The following is a 20,174-nucleotide window of genomic DNA, read 5'->3' as shown; positions in this document are numbered from 1 at the left end:
AGGTGGACATGAATGTCTGCACCAAAATTCATGGCAATCCATCCAATCGTTGTTGATAGATTTCACACAGAACTACAGATTTAAATCTCATGGAGGAGCAAGAGGAAAAATCGGAACATTACACGTAATTGGGATTTATCCTCTGGGTCCATAGGTGTCAATAAAAAATGTCATGGCAATCCATGTAAGAGTTGTTGAGATATTTCATTCTGGATAAAGTGTGGATTGACTGACCGACCGACAGTTTCATCCATATATCCACACGCTGCCAGCTAGGCTGAGAATTGAGAAATTAATGGTGGATGATGGGATTATATGAGTCTTGATTTTGTCCTGAATACTGATTCACTGAGTTTGTTTCTTCTACAACCTCCCTCAGATAACTTATAATAAAATAAACTGATATGCTGATAATTAAAACATGAGGATTCTCTGTGAGAAATGATCTTTGAACTGAGACAATCTGTCTTTTTGATAATTCCCTGAAATATGTTCTTCTTTTGGCTTTAGAAGGAAACAAATCATTAGATGAAAGGATCTTTTGAATGTTTTATTTCATTACTGTTAACATATTTGTTAATAACTGTAAGCATGACAGCCTCCAGGAAAAAAAAAATTGAATACACAGAGATGTCTAAGCTTCCTAATTAACAAAAAAGAAAAAATGAGAAGGGAGAAGCATTTAGATCGTAGAGTGAAAAGCAGCTTTTACGCAGCAATCAAACATCTGTTTTTTACCCTTTCAGATTCCATCTGGATTCTACTTTCCAGACAACATAAATTTTGGCCTCGTTGAATGATTCTCGACCCTCAAAATCTTCCACTATCACATGACTGTAGGTACAAGGGGGACAACAAAATGACAATTTTAAAGGAATGTTTGAAAATTTATTTGAACAAGTGATTCAGTGGTTTAGAAGAGTGCCTGCGTTGAACAGAACTCCTTTCTGAACCAAATCAGTGGTATTTATGTGAGATCTTCTCTTGGATTTTAGTAGAGGAAAGAATATGGCAACGTGGGCATATGCCAGAAATCTCCATCACACATGTCCCAGAGTGGACATTTGTGTCAAGTGACTCAATTTCACTCAAAATGCAAATTATCCTCAGATGCTTCGTGCATTTTTATTTGGCATGTAATGTAAACATCAATTCAATCATCAGTCAAGCGTGAGAGGGAGCCAATTTTCATGTAAAGTGGTGTTCTTGCTGTGTTAACACAGTGTACATGTGCTTGTGTGTACACAACACAGTATGTGTTGGCTGTGCAGAGAGCTGCGAAGCCCTGTCCTGCCTGCCTTGGTGTGTCTGATTTCCCTGTTGTGGTGCCGGGATTACTCCAGGGATTAGCAGGATACTGGCAGAACCCATCGATGGGACAGAGATGACAGCTCCCATCATGCAGTCTCCCGCTTCAACCCCTCACTACTCCGGACTTAAAGCGACACAAACAGCAGATTACGCGAGAACTGCAGCAGGGGGAAAAAGTCACACCACAGATTAGGCTGAACAAACTCGTCCTTGGCTGCCTGGGGGTATTCATCCCAAACATGGAGCTCTGTCTCTCATGCCCCAGTTTGGGCTGGATTAGGAAACTGCAGACAGCGTTTCTCTGTACAAGAGTTTGGGGAAGAAACAACAACTGCCTTGCTATTCAAATGAGTCCACCAATATCATGAGTTTGCAGTTGTGAGCATCACTATTTACACTCGAGCCTTGGCAGGACTTTGATCTCTGTTTGAGTGTCTAATACTGCATGATATGATTCCAATTCACATCCTAAACTTCTATAAAGTATCTAACACAGACAGCGAATGATCAGAATCACTTGCATATGAAGATTAGGAGTATGCCTGCACTGAACTCATGCAGAGCTAACCTGTATGCCTGTAGGACCCTGGGGAATAAATTGAAATCAGGCTCCTCTGTGTATTTCAGCCATCTGAGCTTGTGTTTGCTTTGAATTGCCATTTAAGCTGCAAAGACATGTACCGTGAAAAGGCCTCCAGTTGCCTCCTGCCCATTAAGAACACAGGCGCCATTTTCTTTAACTTTACAGGAAGAGGCCTACAGTATATCAAAGATTTACCTATCACTGTTATAACCAGGGAGGAATACAATGGTGTTCTTCAGTACTATAAGTAGAGGGCTTGTTAATCACTGCAGTTGGAACAATGTACACTCTTTGAAGCTGCATTGGGTGAGAAGGTGTAGACAGAGCCTACGGCAGGTGGGAGCATCCCTTACTGTAATTGCTTGCAGTGACTGACATGGTTTTGAGAATACTCAGTTTGATCTGAAGCTTTAGCGGGTGTATTTTGACTTCTCAGATTAAAAAAAAAATAATAATGTAATTCACATTACATTTTTATTCTGGAGTGCAGTTTAATCCCTTTGTTTGATCACAGCCACCCCAACCTGCAAAATTCATAAGGCCTTCCCCGTTTGTGTGTTACCAATTGTGCCAAAATCCAGTTTATTCCGGTTAATTATCTGCAGAGTAACATGGCACCTCTTGTCTGCTTTTAAGAATTAATAAGTGTTAAAAGGGAACATGTTGCCAAGGTTCTTGTGCGTTTAATTACACACCTTCAGCAAATCTGTTGATTAATCTGGTGAGAAATAGGAACACATGTAAATTAAAATAAATCGAACCTTGTCAACACTAGAAAGTTGCTGCGAACACAACTTTCAGGCAAGTTACGACCAAGAAAGCATTGTGATTCATTTTTAAGATCAGACCCACTCCACACCACACAGCAAACACTGGCACTGCCAATATTTAATACATAGTTACAAGTTAGTCTTCCATGAGAGAATTTTCTTTTCTGGGTGCCAGAGTCTCTCAGTTACAGAGAAACATTAAGAGTGCAGCTTTCAACTGATACCCCCTTTAATCTGGTGCGTATTAATCTTGCTTTGTATTTTGCTTGCTGTTTTAATGTTTGAGAAATAAATTCATTGTTAACTTGATCATGTACAACATCACACAGCATATATTTTAGCACTGAAAAGAATTTTATATAGCACTGATAGACCAGTAAGAACTTATGTAGGAGATCATACTTCAATGATGAGTACAAACACACACACACACACACACACACACACACACACACACACACACACACACACACAGTTACAATGCTATTTAGTTAAATTAAATGGTATCAAATGTCTATATTAAAGGTCTATATTTAAACATATGTAAATTTGAGTGCACACTCTTTTTGAGTTAGTGATGAAAATGAGAATGGGAACATTAGAGCATCATGTGTGGCTAGATGCACCTCAGCAGAAGCTACGTGTATCTGTCAAACAGAAGGATGATGTACACTGAAAACACATTCCCTTGTTCATAGCGATCACATCCATCACCGCTTTATGGCCCCTCTCCTGACTCCAGCACATCTCTGCTGTGACATCCATCTATGTCAACTTCCTTACTTTCATAGCCACAAGACAGTGTCGTTTGTCTGTCCTTTAAGTGTTCATAACATGTTCTTGACACCATATGTTTCCTCTGCATTTGCGAATCATTCTGGATGCCCCCACACAGGGATTCACTGGAAGAGGGTCACAGAATACAGAATTTTTTTTTCCACGCAATTTAATGCCATGTTAAGTGATCACTTCTGTGACACTTCTGAACAAGTGATTCGCATTGTGTGCTACATCAGGTGACTGAAAAAGCTGTTTCCTTGCAAAAGTGTGCTTCCTGTATTTTAATGAAGATTAGGTCAGGAGATGACACCCTTTCAGCTGCCTATTCATCAAGTCTAAACTGTCAAATGTACATAGCTGGGGAAATTGTGGTTCTGTTTACGCTCAGCTCTTACAGCCTGCAGTATCTCATCAAATATTTGTGCTTACATGCATACATGACAAGCATTCAAGTCATATTTATACAGTGCCTGTGTTTGGGTGTGCATGCAGCACTGATGTGTATACTGCTAGAAGAACTTCCGCACCAGTTTTGGGAGGATAAATCTTCTCAGCCCTCCGTAATACAAAGTGTACTTGCTACTTCTGCGTATGTGTGTGTGTGTGTGTGAGGAGCAGGTAAAAAGAAAAAGGATTTAAATTGTCCTACGGCAGTGCTACGGCACACTGGAGCAACCCCAACACATAGATGCTGCTGCTGCTTATCACAGTGCTGCAGTGCCAGGGAGGAGCTCAAGTAAGCTCACAGCAGTAGCTCGTGGCAACTTCCTCCTGTCACCAGAGGCTGTGAGGTCTGGTCACACTGTGTGTTGATATGTTGCTTAATACTCTTTATTAGTCCCCCCCAAAAAAGCCCAGTTACATTGACAGCTGCAAGTCTGCAAAAAACTATAGGCTCTACAAATAGGTTGTAAATTAAACTTGTGTTCAGTCTTTGATGGATGTTTTCCTGCTGAAATCGGCTGCATGTTTCCTGAACGTGCATAAACAGCGAATGTGGCTCCAATGTTAGTACCTCACTTTCTCACACCTTTGCTTTACTGACATATAAACTCCCCTTAACCATAAGAGGGCACTAATAATCCACCTGATGCTCCCAACCAGTCAGAGACCTCTAAGCTAATGTTGAAGTATTTTTTTTTTTACAGGTAACATGTAAATAAAAATCAAGGTATTTATCATATATGGATAAAATTCTAATTTTGTCAAAGTCAAAATTGTGAATGAACGATAAAAATGGGATGAGTGTGATATAATAACGTCCTGATTATCAAACAGCAATTTGCCCTGGATGCATTTGAACTGTGATTATTACAGCACACTCTGCTAGTGAAGGTCTGATGAGGTTGTCATATCTTGACTTGAAAATCATCCAACAATTTGGGGTAAAGCTTATCAAGTCAATACAGATATTGCGCTGTGGAAAACGGTGGAAATTCAAGGGAAGTTTTAGTTACTTTTTAAAAAAGATTTGGCGAATCCTCTATTTCGCCACAGTTAAGACTTTCACCACTGCATGGCTTTATTCTTATGGTATCTATATCTATTTGGCTCTATCTTCAATGATCTATCATAAACCGCTACATGGTGGGTAAAGTAATCGTCGCCACATCCATGATTCCAATTTCCGCCGCAGTTCTGAACATCCATCTTCCATAACGGCTGCAGAAACTATTCATCGTGTGCTGACTCTGGGTTGACGAGACTTTGTGTCCTGTCAGAAAATGTGGGAGTCTTGAGATGAAACTGCGTGAAGTTCAGATTCGATGAATATTATGTTGACTCTTTGGTCAATTGAAAAAAAACAATGGGGCCCCTACATTAACAGCTTTCGATGACAGTTAACACCAAATACGTGGCGTTCGATCATTTCTTCTGATGTTCCACCCAAACCGACGCAGGGGGTTTATCCTTGCCGGCTGGGCACGGGACGCAGCTTTCGGAGTGGACGGACAGTGACGGATGATGAGTTTAGAGTCATGAGGATTGCGCACAAGACCGTCAGTGATCACTGTCTGTTCAAACAGCCGTTTGAGAGCGCAGAGTCCCTGCACGGGCGGCAGACGGGGAAACGGACTCAGTCTTGAGTTGTTGAGATTATCTGCTTAGAAGGCTGATACTCATCGCAACTGATGCTCGGTAGCGCAGTTTCAGCTCAAGATTCCCACATCATCCGACCGGACACATAGTCTCCAGGAGAGACATCTCCGGAATCGTTGCGCACAACTTTTACGCACAACCGGGGACCTTCCGATGAACATATCTCGACGCGACGCATGGTTATTTCAAGCCGGATTACACTGCAATTTGTATTCTCACAGGTGTGATTATGTCGAATGTGCGAAATGCAAAAATGGTTGAAACGATCCCCTTCATACTCTGCTGAAACAAGACCGAACGTCGCGGACACTGGGAACTTGCCTGGAATCAGCGAGCCTTGCCGGGTGCCAAAATGAGCCTTTACTGCCAGAGCTGGAGCATCTTACAGATAGTCTTTGCAACAATTACAGCAGTTCTCACACAAGGTAAGTGACCTGGGAGTAATTGGTTGCGTGTTTTTATTTTAATTGTATAAAGACCAGCTTATACCAAAGTGCAGCGAATTAACCCAAAGCCTCGTGGATATATCGCTATTTTAGCAGCATGCTTATCGAGTCTACATTATTTAATGATAACAGCTAAAAAAACAAGTTATCAATTGAAATGGACTTTTTATCATGCGCACATGTTAAGGAGGGAGTGGACCTTTTCTCAGCAATGCCACGCCAGCAGCAAAACAGCCCTTTCTAGAAGTCTAAATAATACATATGACCTCATTTGTGACACAAACTTAAATCTTAATCCACAGTGATACAGTATTCCTGTGAGGCACGCATGCACATCTTACTCGCTGCAAAGGGGTGCCACAGCAGAGTGGGATATTAAACATTAAGGATGAAATTGGAGAGAAGTAAAACACTTGATGGGGTTACATTACAACTTGAGCCCTGCTGCCCTATGCTCGCCACTTTGCTGGTCTCTGGGAACATATTACTTCCCCTCATGGATGTCTGCTAGAAAACCAGGGAACCCAATTTTCACACACAGCAAGACAAAACAGAGCCAATCTAAATTCTCAACTTTGATAATGGCAAAAGAAGAAGAAGAAAAAAGCTCATCACAGGAGCGTTACCAGAATAAAAAGCCTATATCTGCCTCATAGATGGCTATTTCCAGGGAATGCAGTCAGGCTGATTTATGTGGATAAAACACTAACTAAGACAAAGCAATCCCTAGCAATCACTGCACAAGCTTAAACCTCCTTCAACCCCCCCCCCCCCCCCCCCCCCCCACACACAAATAATGTTGTCAGCACATGATTCAGATTTGTGACCAAAAAAAACCAAAAAAAGATTTGCAGTGCAAAGTTTTGAACAGTTGACCATTTTCCATGAAATTTGTGAGCATAAGGTCAAAATAGGAATCTTTGTGACTTTTCATTTAATTGGGGGCCACATTAGTCCAACTAGCTGCCTGCAACAGGCGCCACATTGTAGCATCCTTACATTTCTAACAAACTTGTCACCAAGAACTTTTTTAATCAGAGTTTCTCCAAAATGTAGACACCCTTGGATAATTAATCCCACTGTTGAAAGGTATGATAACTTTAGAATAAACATTCATAAGGATGCTAACAGCTTTCCTCTGTTGCAAGCAGCTGTCACCCTCCCAAAACCCAAGATGAGTTCTAAGTTTCTTAGTGTCTCACAGATGACATCAATACAAATCTTTGTGTCTAAGGACCTATTCGTTGGCAAGCTGTCAGATCCTAATGAGACTACTTGGTGCTCTATTAAAAGTAGATGCACTGGAAAGGTCAGCCAGTCAAAAGATATGTAAACACAGTGCTAACGTCAGACTAAGAAAATGTTTTTTGCACAGGTGCATCATTTGAGTTATTGCCATAAATGGGACCAATATTTGATCAAATCTAAATCAAAACCTTGAAAAGGCAGCATTAAAGAGAAACATTGGGACACAAACATGTCTTTTAATCTCTCAGTCACAGTTTCAAATGCAGGCATTCCATTGTTGTCGCCTGTGATGCTGTTGGGAGTTGATTCACATCTGCATCTGTTTTGCACATATGGTAGAAGCCATTACTGCACATTAGAATTCACAAGGGCTGCTCAAGCTTTGTGCATTTTAATAGAATAATACAAAGTTTGATAACAAATGAAGAAATAAAGCTGAAAGAGTAGTACATGGAAAAGAAGTTGGCTGACATGCCAATAAAAACAATTGGAGCCTTAAGACGCTATGTTTTTATTAAAATGAATCTGTAAGTAAACTCTGGTGTTACATACACAGAATACATACATACATACAGAATATACTTTTTGAGCCCTGGTAACATGCTTTTCATTTCCATCCCTGATATTTGTTGAGGAATTTTGGATAGTAAAACACTCAATTACATTGTACTTTCTTCATGTGACTCAACTAAAATCACAACACAGCTGAGGGGTATTGTACACATTGAAAGTCTCAAAGAAAACCCCAACCTGATGTTAATTTTCTGTCAAAGAAAGTGATGGATTTAAATGATGTCCTCTTAGAGAGCATTCAACATACTGTAGAGAAAAAAAGACAATAAAGCAACAATGCAAGGCAGTAAACATGTCAGTATGCAGGAGAGGTGGCCTTTAAAGGCAGTTGAATTATGGCAATGGCAACACTGATGCTTTCTGACTCAGCCAAGGAGGAAGAGAATCTCAGGCTCTTCAAAATGAGTGATTTGAGAGGCTGGAACAGCTGGTGGTGCGGATTTGCTCTCATGTTTTATCAGTTGAGGGCAGGACTCTCATCGTGATGAGAGGACCATAGAAGTGGAGTTTTGTTTACACAGGCTACTTGTTAAATTTCCTATGGGCTATGAAGAATGATACGTCTCTTCAACCGCAATGAATAATTAACAGTTTCTTGCAAAGTCTGGCACCATATTCGTAAATAGATTGTGTGTTGTGTATGCTTCATTTAAATGGTCTCCTTTGGGTTTTTACGAAATGAAAAGCGTGTGAAATAACAACGAGAGCACTGATGACCCATCAGACACAGCTGTACATGCACGTGAAGCACTTTGTTTCCTCCTGGAGTCACTGAGCCAGTTTATATTCACTCAAGCCCGGGCTGCTGCCAGCTCTGGTATTAAACAGCACATCTGTCACTATGGCCACCGGTAGGCTAAGCCAGGACAGCCCTGTGCCTAGCTCCAGTCTCTGCCTCATGTTGTGAGTCGCCCACTCAGAGAACATGATTGACACTCTTGTCAGGAATGAATGGGGGTAGGGGGAGATCAATGCTGTTGTCTTTCTCAGAGGCCTGCTGGGTTATGATTTTGACACCTATAGTATAGTCATTGCAGTGTGAGCTGTCAGAGCATCTTGGGCTCTTGGACCAGGTGGATTAGTGAGAAGGAAAAAGCAGCAGAGAGTGACCAAGATAGACAATGGACCTGTGAAATACAAGCAACCATGAAGGACATAATGACTGGCATCTTTTATTACAATTTCACTCTTACATAGGTCTATAGATCTAGATATGATCTCTCACACTTCATATAACAGAGATGATAATTCGTTTCTGTCTTACATGCTTGATATATATGTTTTTCACCAGGCAATGCTTTGCTTGGTGCAGCCTCATCCATTTTGTCATAATCTCCAGAGTAAACACCAGTATTTTTTTGTCCTTAATTCACCAAGTAGGGCAATCAGGCACTCCATAAACAGTGCAGGTCAGCTGATGTAATCTTCATAATTCTATCAAAATGGATGTTTATTGAGGACACATGATGGCCTGGTGACCTCTGCCTCATTTCCATTGGGGCAAACACTCACCGCCATCAAGCTCTTAAACCAGATCAGGGAATATTTATGCTGTGGGTTGTTTTTACTCACTCATGTAAAAAGGTCACTCTATGCACTTGTGATCAGTATTTAACAGCCAGCCTTTAATCCTTGAAAACATGTGAGCAATGATAACTACGCATTAAATACACTCAGCGAATTAGATACTTTTTTTTAAGATGTATCTCTGTTTTGATTAGCCTCATAGTTTCACCAAAATGCATATGGCATCCAGGTCTTTTACTTCACACGATGGTGCAGCAGTCTCATTTTATTTCATGGTGGATCTGCTAGGTATACACATCCTGCTGACAATCTGAAAAGCCATTATAATCCCAGTCTCTGATGGCTGATCTCAACCTTGTGCCAGATGTATCAGATCCCACCTTCCCCGCCCATGTGGAGAAATCAGCTCATCCATGAGAGGGGAAACTGGGCCAGTGGAGGGGAAGTAGGGGACAAAAACATGACAGACAATATTTTCATGAAAACTTTCCATCTTGTCCCTCACTCCTAGTAAATGTAACCAGGTTTTCAAAATAAATTCTATTGGAAAAGAAGAAGTGTTTTTTTTGTATATTATCTAATCGTGGCATGTTTTTTTTTACTGGATATTATTTGGGGACTGTACAAAAATTATGAGAGGAGAGAGCAGTCAGATAATGTTAGGGACTCTTTAAACTGTAGGGTTATCTGACTTTTGGTAGAGAGCAGGGGAGGGTCTTTGTTTTTTCTGCACAATAGTCAGATAGACAGCTTTAACCTGCAGCATGTTCATGTAGGTGCACTTTGGACTTGCCACATGCAGTGGATTAATGAATGTTCATATCTGTGGCTCACAGTACACATTCCATTGAGAGATTACGATTTAAACTGGGGTGCAACCACACTGCAAATTTTCAAATCCACAGAGTTCAACTGCAGTTCCATGCAAGCAAAAGCTGCTGCCTCACAAACCAAAAGTCTCCTAAGCTTCTCTTGTTGTAATTTACATTATTTCACCTGTGTGCTCTGTTACAGGGATTTTAAGGTTAAGCTCAGAGGCCTTTTAGTGTAATACTTTGATTCCTCACTCAGCAGATCATTTGGCCTTCGATAACTTTTAATCCCAAAAGTGTTAGTTCCTGGAATAATGTTTTATTCTCAAATGTGGATGAAGGGTGATGCCCTCACCTTTGTTTTGCCTATTTGCTGAGAAATCTGGTACTAACATTTAGTCCTGTGACTTTTAATGAGCCTAGTATAATTTTCTATTTTTACATCACAGATTTGAGCAGTAAAGAGCTGACCGACAGGAAGAGCCCAGTGCCTTTCCCGGTCTTCTTGCCAGTAAACTACGACGTGCGAGATGCTGAATACCTCTGTCTGAAGGAGGCTGGCCAGGACTTCATGAGGAACTCCAGTATGCAGAGTCACACGCAGCCCTTTGTTATATTAAGAGCCAGCCGCCAGCCAGCTGTCAACGCCAGTTATGGCACTATGTCCACAGAGCAGATCGTGCCTCTAGATCTGGTCCAGTCTGTGCAGCTCTTCAACACCCTGGAGGTCTTCACCTTTAACTGGAAAATCCAAGCCTTCGTGCTAACACCACGGGTTTTCTCCTCCAAGCCCAAAGTGCGGGTGCTCTTCTATGTTGCAGGGAGGGACTGGGGCAGGGGAGAAGGAGCTGTGGATGAGCTACCGTGTGTGACAGTGTATGCTTTCTGGCAGACCCAGGAGGTGAGGGCTTCCTGTGCCATGGGAGGCGAGAGGGGTACCTGCGTTGCCGAGCTGGCTCCTGCGCCAGGCTGGTTTGCTCCAGGGTCAGAGGGCACCAGCAGGGAGAGGCAGGGCCCATCTGCAGGGAACCCTGTGGAGCTGTACTACCAGGCTCAGCCTAAAGTCAGAGGGAAATGTATCTCTGTGGATGGAAGTCGTTGGAGTGGCTCACAGCAGCAGGCCGAGTATGTTCCTGTCACTCCCATGCAGAGGATTGACAGCGTACGTCTTCTGCAGGTCCCTAAAGGAATGGCAACCCTTTCTCGACTCAAGCTTGGCAATGCCATTGTCATACGGACATCCTCCAAACCTCTGAAGAAGACTGACATTGCCACGTTCTACATTCTCATGGCCAGCTCTGCTCAGCTGTCTAACTTCACACTCAGGTAAGACCGTGTTTACTGTTGTCTCACGGCTTCCAGCTTCAGAAACTAACCTACATCAAGGTGAAATACTGCCATCACTCCAGCGTGCTCTAAATTGTATTGTCAATTGGTCAATAGGAATTCAGCACAGGGAAATGTTCAATAACAGTCTTCATCTCAAATCCTTGCACAAATCTGGTGCCATCTAAGAAAAATAAGGGAATATTGGAGGAAATGAGATTTAGGATGGATTATGGCATTTCTCTGAAAATATCATGGAGGGTAACTGTCTCTCTGGGAAGTGGGATAGATTATTTGAGTCAAAGTAGAAAACAACATGTTTGAGTGAGCACAGCCTGATGACATTAAGGGCTGTTTCGAGAGTGGTAGTCATCAAGGTTGACATGGATCAAATAAAATCACGTGTAGCTCGTGACTCATGGGTGTTCTCAGGATCTGTGTTCATACATGCAATCCACTGCTATTGAATGAAAGAAGATCATGTGTATTACCAGCCCAGGTCAATTTTGCAATGCAGAATATTGCAATTTGACTGGAGATGAGTGCATTTGTAGAACCATCTAAAAGCAATCAGAATTTCTCCTGAGGTCTCTGTGACATCTTTGGTAATAGAGACTCATCTTATATCCAAGAAATGTGCTTATGTTTTCCAAGAATGAACGCCTCAACCACCTCTCTTCTTATCATCTGTGGGAAAAGAAACACAGATGCACACATGAAAGAAAAACAACACTTATTCCCATTCTCATGGGTTCCTCTCAGGATGTCAGTTTGTTAAATGATGCAACATGAGAGATTGACACCTCAAAACTGTGTTTGAAATATAAGCCTCGAACTTGCTTGCTTTGTTTGGGTTTCATGGTCGCCTGCAGCATTATATCTTATATCGTCAACCAGACTGAAGTCAAAGAGAAGCATCGCTGGATTTGTGTCTTTTCACTGTCACAGCAGACGAGTTAAGATTTACACAGACCTGATCAGAGACAGACTTTTTGCATTACTATTATTCCAGATGTTGTGTATGTGTTTTCCTTAGACTTTGACCATGAGAAAAGCATGTCATAAATCTTTCTTTCAAATGTGGTTTGGTATCACATCATGTAATAAATGATGAGGGTGTTGCTGTTTGCAGTGTTTTTGGGTGATGCCCAGTAAGGTGAACGAAAGCAGAACACGCAAGTCCTTAAAGGCAGCTAAATCCAACTATACCTGAACAATAGTCACCGTGTACCCTTGTGGATTGAGAAACACTGCTGTACACAATCAATACTTTATGAAAAATAAATGATATCTACTTCGGCTTTGACTTGCTCATACAGTACATGCTTCAGTGGAGGTGAGCAGGTGAGGAGACAATTCCTTTTCTCACTTGATCCTCCATTCATTCACTTCGACAGTCCTTAATGCTGGAATAGCTAAATATTGATTGAGTGGACAGCGATGCATGGATGCACGTGTCCTTCTCGTCTGGTTTCAGAGCTGAGTCTGAATTGTCAGAATTAAGTCCTTTTCTGGAGCTGTAAAGGAAACAAAGGAACTCCCGAGCTGATGGTGTTTTTAATCCGACATTTCACCTAAGAAACATTACCTTGCATTCAGATGTTCTTAATGGTTCGATCATGTATTCAACTTCATTAGCTGGTTTCATTTAGTTTCTGTCTCTTGACTTACGCTGAGGCAATGAAGCCAAAAAAGAAATGCTGATTTCCCCTCTTCCTTCTGTCGCTTTTAATCATTGCCGTTTCCTTCATTTACTCAGTCCCTCATGTTTTGGATTCAGATAGCAGCAACATTGCCTCTTCTTTCCTCTGATTCTCTTTTCGTCCTTTCCCTTTCCTTTCTGTCTCTCTCCTCCTATTATTTTCTTAACTTTTCTTTCCTTTTCTCTCCTGTCCCCCCTCTCTCCTGCTTTTCCTTTCCTTTCTTTCCCCTCTTCTCTTCACCTGATAGCCACTAACTCTTGGGTGGCAGATTGGCAATCTTGTTAGGATGCTTTGTAGTAGTTAACGTTTTGCAATGGGCAGTTATATTTATCCAGTATATACTGATGAGTAAATTGAAATTCAAACACAATATAGTCACTGTTCTCTAACTCACATTGTCAGCCCCCCCCCCCCAGCTTATTAGCACATTAACAAGTCCCGTTCATCTACTCTTCAACAGCTGTCTGTATGCTTTATCACTGTCTGAATGTCCCATTAAGCTTTGCTTAATACTCTCATCAGCATGATAAACCTGTTATTGATGTCTATAGCTGGAGTCGAGGGACATACAAATTTGAGGTCGATTGAGAAAAAGACAAGCCACACCTGTCTGCTCCAGCAAAATGAAGCTGTCACTCCCAGTGACAGTTTGATAAAGGTCAAATTGTATTACCATCGTCACGCTGCCCACGTAAAAGGGCAATTAGATTAGTGTGCACCCAGTAATTATGATCTCACTTCTTTTTTTTGCCTTTAGTTTAACAGCAGTTAAAAGTCACCTATGGGCCGCAATAGATTGTCTTGTTCTCTGAGTTTTATTTACATGCAGCACTGTGGCGATAAATAAACTTGAACCTCTGTGTCAACAGGACACGGTGCCAGTGAGTGCTTCAACCGGGGAGCCCAATCATTCATCTGTGTGACAAATAGGACTTTTACATCCCCTGTTAGTGCTATGGTGCCTGCCATTTGGCAGGATTGTTGCATGAGCATTTCCCCAGCTCCCTAAACTGCTCCATAAGTACGATAAGCACGTTGCCGATGGCTGGCCATCAGACTGGCTAAACGGCGGACATTTGACTGCATAATTAACGATTGCATCTGTTTCAGATTGCACTGGGGTTCAGTGGTGGTACTGCGGACCCTTAGTGCTGCAAGCCTCCAAGCCAAAGATGAGAACACAAATTATATCGGGGACGTAATTACAAACCCCATGCATCCTGATAGCAGCCTTGGTTATGAAATGCATCTGGGCCACGCTGTCTAACTCACTCAGATGATACAATCTCTGCTGTAGGTCTTTGATCAGATTCCGTCTGTGTTTTATTGTATTTCGTATTCATGTTTCTGAATTGTCTCATTGTTTTTACTTCCCTTTGTTGGCCACAGCTTTTAGATCTTTCTCAGAAGTGTCAAAAGAGCTTTGAATGTATCTGACGGTGTGTGTGCCAGTTGCGTCTGTGGTGGCATTTTTACGTATACATGCATGTGTGTGTGTGTGCGAGTGAATGAAAGAGTATGTAAAAGGTGAAACAAAAGTGCCACTTATGGCTTGCGTGGTCAGAAGTGAGATGGATGGCAGGTGCAGCACCTGAGAGCTGCTTTTCTCACACACTGTCAGCTTCAGTCTCCACAGCCATCCATCTTCTCTGCCCTGGTGCCTCCCCCTGCCTGCTGCCTCCTCAGGGCGTGCTAACCAAGGCCTTGGACACAAGTTCTTGTTCCCAAGCACACAGAACAAAAACACCTCTTCCAGTCTCAGGGGACGTTTTTTTTTAAACAAGAAACGAGAAAGAAAGAAAAAAAGGCCAAAGATAAGGCTTCTTGTTAGTGTCACTTTTTATTAGGTGAACCCTTCTCCTATCAGCTCAATACACAGAGGAGTTTCATTAAAGGAAGGCATGTTATTCAGAAGCCTTTACTAGATTAACAGTCATCCTAGGTTTTCACATGACTACATTGAGCATGCCATCATGCTTTCCTCATTGATTACGCTTGATTACAGTTTTCCCAATTGAAAAAAAACAATCATCACACCTCTCTAACAATTCTCCACATTCAGCATCAGTGCTGAGTTTAAACACAATAGGAAATGTAATGTTGGTTGGACTGGAGGCCACACAAAAAAATATTAATCATATTTTTCATATTATGTGTGGTCAATTATTGACTAGTTTGACATTCTGGGAACTATGCTTATTCACTTCCTTGCTGAGTGGTTCACGAGAAGATTAAAGCCATGCAGATGATTGTAGAGTTCCTGGACACATTCAAAAACAGTGAGCCAGTGGCCAAATATAATCAATCCACCTCTGAAGCTAACTAAGTAACATTATATATGTTTTTGTTCAAACCAAAGTGTACAAAATATGATACTTGATTGTAAAGGCAGGAATAATTGTTATTTAGCTGTTTACCTCCGTTGTATTGCCATTAACAGGGGTAACATGGTGCAGCTACTCTACTCCTTGATCCTACTTGACCTTTCATCCCAATTAGAAAGCTGTTTCCTGTTCACAGCTAAACCGCACATGTTTCTCTTTGCTCAGTGTCCCCATGTGTTGTCGTTGGCTCTTCTGCCTCCTGGGAACCATCTGACTAATAACGCTGGACTGGCTAACACTTTCTGTTCTCTTATGTCATGCACAGTACACTGAGAAGCCTGTTCATTTTACATTATTAACACAGAGGCCATGCAACACCGGCCTAACAGAGCCAGAAGTGATTTAACAAGCCAGAGTTGGAATTTGTCAGTTCAGTGTGTCTCCTAATAAACGTCTCTGTGACCTCTGCGGTTAAATTGGCAGAGAATGAGAGGTTAGAGAGGCTTCAACACAACGGTACCTCACAGTAAACAATATGCTCTTTTCATTTCCAAGCCCAGCCACCGCACCATATGCTATCAACTTTTAAACCTCTGCTTCCTGGCTTAACCTGCGTTAATCAGATAAACCAGCTTCTGTGGTGTGCCACTGGAATGGAAACCAGCGGTCTCCCAGGTCATGGAGGCACAAGATTAAAGACACTGCTCAGTCATCTCTTTTTAAATCTGACCTTTGACATGTGGCCTAAGTTCATTGTCTGTCACAGTGTCACCCTTGAGTGAAAAAAGTAACCTTTAATCTTGCACTTCTACAGTTTAGTCACTGGGTCGAGTCAGACCATGGCTTTTACAGCAAAAACAACCATCTAAACATCTGTGGCCACTTGAGACCTCTCTTTCAGATGACATGTTGGATGAACATTTGTCACAAACAAGGTTTCACACAGACATCCAAAATGTGCATTATGATAAGGTTATCTTTAATATTTCAATTAACAATTGATGCTGGAAGATTGTTTCATTGTATGGTGCTGAACAGGGAGCAATGTTTCTCCTACTTTTGCCAGATTTTTTTTTTGAAGTTCAAGGCCCAACACAGAGTAGAATTTATTCAATGTCAGAGTGCTGTTTCTCCTATCATCACTCTGTTTTTATCTCAAAGATTCAAGCCTGACTTGATTGCAATTCTTGAGCAAGAACATCTCATTAACATTTGACCTACTGCAAGCTGCTCATGCTGGGAAAGCCCAGTGGGAAGGTTGACATGTTCAGATGCGCAATGTTTACCATTTATAAATTAGATACCAAGGAAGCTAATATGTAATGAGCACATATAAGGATGAACATAAGGAACATTGTTTTATTTGTTTTTTCAAATGCAAAGAGGTTGAGGCTGATTAGATAGGTGGTTGTAAAGTCAATGACATTTTCTTTTATAATTTAAACCACTTTTTGTTTTTGCTTGAATAATGACTTTTCTTCACAGTTTTAATAGTCTTATATTTATTTTATTATGGATGATGCAGGGGAATCTTTTTTATTTTTTAACTCTGTATTGTCACAAAAAAATTCAAGAGCATGAAAAATTGAAGATCAGGGAAATGGCAAAGGGTGTGAAGTTAATTATTCACATAATATACTAAAATATCCATCCATTGCCTTATGGGACATTTACACTTACCACATCCTTGACCTTTTTGTTTTTGACTTTTCACAGCGCGACAGTTAAGAAAGGTGTGACCTTTCGAACAGCGACACCCAGTAACTCTTTACTGTGGGACATCACTCTGGACATGGGTGCAGATGGAACCATCGCTGTTATTTGTCAGAGGAAGGCTCCCATACCTGGAAAACGGCAAGTGTGCCTAATCTGCCAGTGTGTTCTAACTGTGTGTCTATTGCTGACAAACTGATTCTATATTTATTGGTTTAAATTCATATTTTTTTGAATTCATAAATAATACTCCCAGGGTCCAAAGCATCTCTAGCTGTTACAAGTGACACTGTTGTAATCCTGCTAAACAAATAATATTCTATCTGTGTATGTGTGAAGTAAAAACAAAGCATCTGTACTGTTTACTGCAGAAGTACAGTGTGTTGTGTCCTAACAGGACATGCCCCATTTACTCTATAAGCACCTAAGCTGCCCCTTGTAAACAGCTTTACCCCCCCTTAATTTCCCACTTCTCCTCTGCACTGTGCTGTGTTGTGCATGTCCATGTGTTATTAGGATGCAGTATGCAGGGGCTAAGTTAGTGCTGTCGCTGGGATTTCACCCCGGTTCGAACCAACCAGGGCCTTTCTGTGTGGAGTTTCTAAATTGACCATAAGTGTGAATGTATGTGTAAATAGTTGTTTGTCTCTGTATGTTGGCCCTACGTTAAGTGTACCCCGCCTCTCACCCAATGTCAGCTGGGATTGGCGCCAGCCCACCGTGACCCTTAAAGGATAAAGTGGTATAGATAATGGATGGATGGACATTTGTAGGTTTGTCCATTCAAACTCAGCTTTTGTGGCTTCTTAACTTGCACCATATTAAACTGGCCAATATCCTTTCTCTAACAAGCTCTTCTTTTCAAATGTGATGATGGTTCTACACGTAAAGTTTGGATTACTAAAGTTATTACAATTCATGCTGAAGGTGATCTGAATATCTGTACTGAATCTCATGGCAAACTATCCAATAGCTGTGGAGACAGTTTACTATAAATCCACAAATAGCAACAAATTACACTATAGGAAAGGTCAAGGGATCAATAACATGACACCTTAAATTATAATCTAAAGAGCACAAATTGATGTGGATAAATATTATAGTTTGCATGTCAAGTCAGTAGACCTATGGACAGACATTGCCATGCGGCTACCGTAGTGAACAGGTCATCTAGGTGAGCTAATAGCTCTAGCTGACCAAAACGACATCCAAACATCTTGGATGAATGGTGCATTCAGCAGAATACCATTAATATCGTTACTGTTCAGTTGTCCAGTCTTCACTTGATTTGATCCACTGAGACAACTCAAACAGTAGGGTTATTTGTGACTCTAGAGCAGCCCCAAGAAATGCTTGTAAAACTAAAGCTCTAATCCGTGTGTGAATTGTTGGCATGGCGGGAAAAGAACAAGTATATGCAGCCAAAAAACAAAAAAAGTAGACAATAGCTTTGCTGATCGTTTCTTCAATATGCTCACTTCCCATTTAGGTACAAATTTAAAAATCTTGAGCAAAATGTGTATTTTTTCTAACACAGACTTCATACAACAATAGACACAACCTACTGAGAGAGACAGAACACTGACCTTATCTGCTCATGTCTGTATTGGTTTGACCTCATTGTGTTGTTTTCCCCATTTGCTGTGGATTAGGACATTGTTTATCACAACTTCTGTATGGTTTAACACATTTTTCACTCAGTCATTTTGGCTAATCCCCTCTAAAATGTTAGGAAACTAACGGAACCCCCGCAGAGAGCGTCTACTGTCACACCACTGTGGAGATTTCTCTGACTTTTTGTCTTCCTGGCTTTACTGAGCAGTAAAAGTATTTGCTGTAGCTGTACATTAAAGCCTTATTATCCTTTGTGGCAGCGGCTTGGTTTGGATCTGCTACTTGCAGACAAACCACCATTTGTAAACAAGTTGGTGTAGCATCATTCCCATGAAAGCTCCACAAAAATGACTAAGGGCGTACATAGCATGGCTGCATCCTCTATCTTATGGATATCTCTGTCAATATTATTCTTAAGCGGATATAGGCGCTTATGAGAGGCAGGCATATCTTGTTTTAATACTTGACCAGAATGTCATTATCTTTTAAACTCAGGTCTCTGAGCAATATGCTAAGATTATTCAATTACACCAAATCTCTTATATTACCTCTAATAAGGGCAGACATGAGAGGGAGATAAAGAGAAGGACTTGTATGTATACTTTGTTGTTGAGTTTGGACCTTTGGAGGATTAACAACATATGATTTGCAATTTATCCAGTTGTTGTTGCCTTAATGCACACAGGCAGCCAGTATACAACCCTGTAGATAGAAGTAATTTTAATGCAGAATACAGGACTGCACAGCTGACATAAATATTTATAACATGTACACACAGAAGCAGTGGTTCTGATAACGTCCATGTGGATACAGAATGTGCATTCTTGGTGTGTTTTCGTCCACCTATATATCTTTTCTATTGTTCAACACAGTGCCAAGAAATAAAACCAAGGATGCTAACTTGGGTGAGGCCATGGGAGAGTATTGAATCCATGACTAGGACACTCTGTTCTAGCTGGCATTGTTGAGAGGCCATTTACAATGGCTTATACATGTTTGTGCATGCAGTATGCCACTGTCCTCAGACCACCTTTAAGTCTTCTCACACTTAACAGTAGCAGCAACTCCAGCACAGTGCCAGCAGGGAGTAATTCAGATTTATTCTTTTTTTAGTTCGGTTTGTGAAAATGCCTAGAGATGCAAAGCCCCTTTACAAAATAAAAAAAGGGGGAATTGGGTCTTGTCGCAACTACTGGGATCACGCCGCTCTTCTAGAAATCTCTACACTTACTACCCAAGGGGCGAATTTTTAACAGCGCACTATAAATTTTGAGCTGGATATCTCTAAACCTCCAGTCTCAGCTGTAGAGCCTTGTGGTTTTTTTAATCAAATGAAACGTCTAA

At 41.2% G+C, this 20,174-nt stretch overlaps 1 protein-coding gene across 1 annotated transcript in view; it reads left to right on the top strand.

The window, feature by feature from the left end:
- Positions 1-4,931: 4,931 nt before the first annotated feature.
- Positions 4,932-20,174, top strand: part of LOC118313426 (transmembrane protein 132D) — a 25,367-nt gene continuing 10,124 nt past the window's right edge. The window contains exons 1-3 of the mRNA XM_035638839.2: positions 4,932-5,969; positions 10,600-11,476; positions 17,220-17,357. Coding sequence (XP_035494732.2) covers positions 5,897-5,969; positions 10,600-11,476; positions 17,220-17,357 — 1,088 coding nt within the window. The 5' untranslated portion in view covers positions 4,932-5,896. The remainder of the gene's footprint in view (positions 5,970-10,599; positions 11,477-17,219; positions 17,358-20,174) is intronic.

The sequence above is a fragment of the Scophthalmus maximus genome, chromosome 19 (genome assembly GCF_022379125.1).
Source record: "Scophthalmus maximus strain ysfricsl-2021 chromosome 19, ASM2237912v1, whole genome shotgun sequence".
NCBI lineage: Eukaryota > Metazoa > Chordata > Actinopteri > Pleuronectiformes > Scophthalmidae > Scophthalmus > Scophthalmus maximus.
The sequence above is the reverse complement of the archived record's forward strand: the minus strand, read 5'-3'. Positions and strand labels throughout refer to the sequence as shown.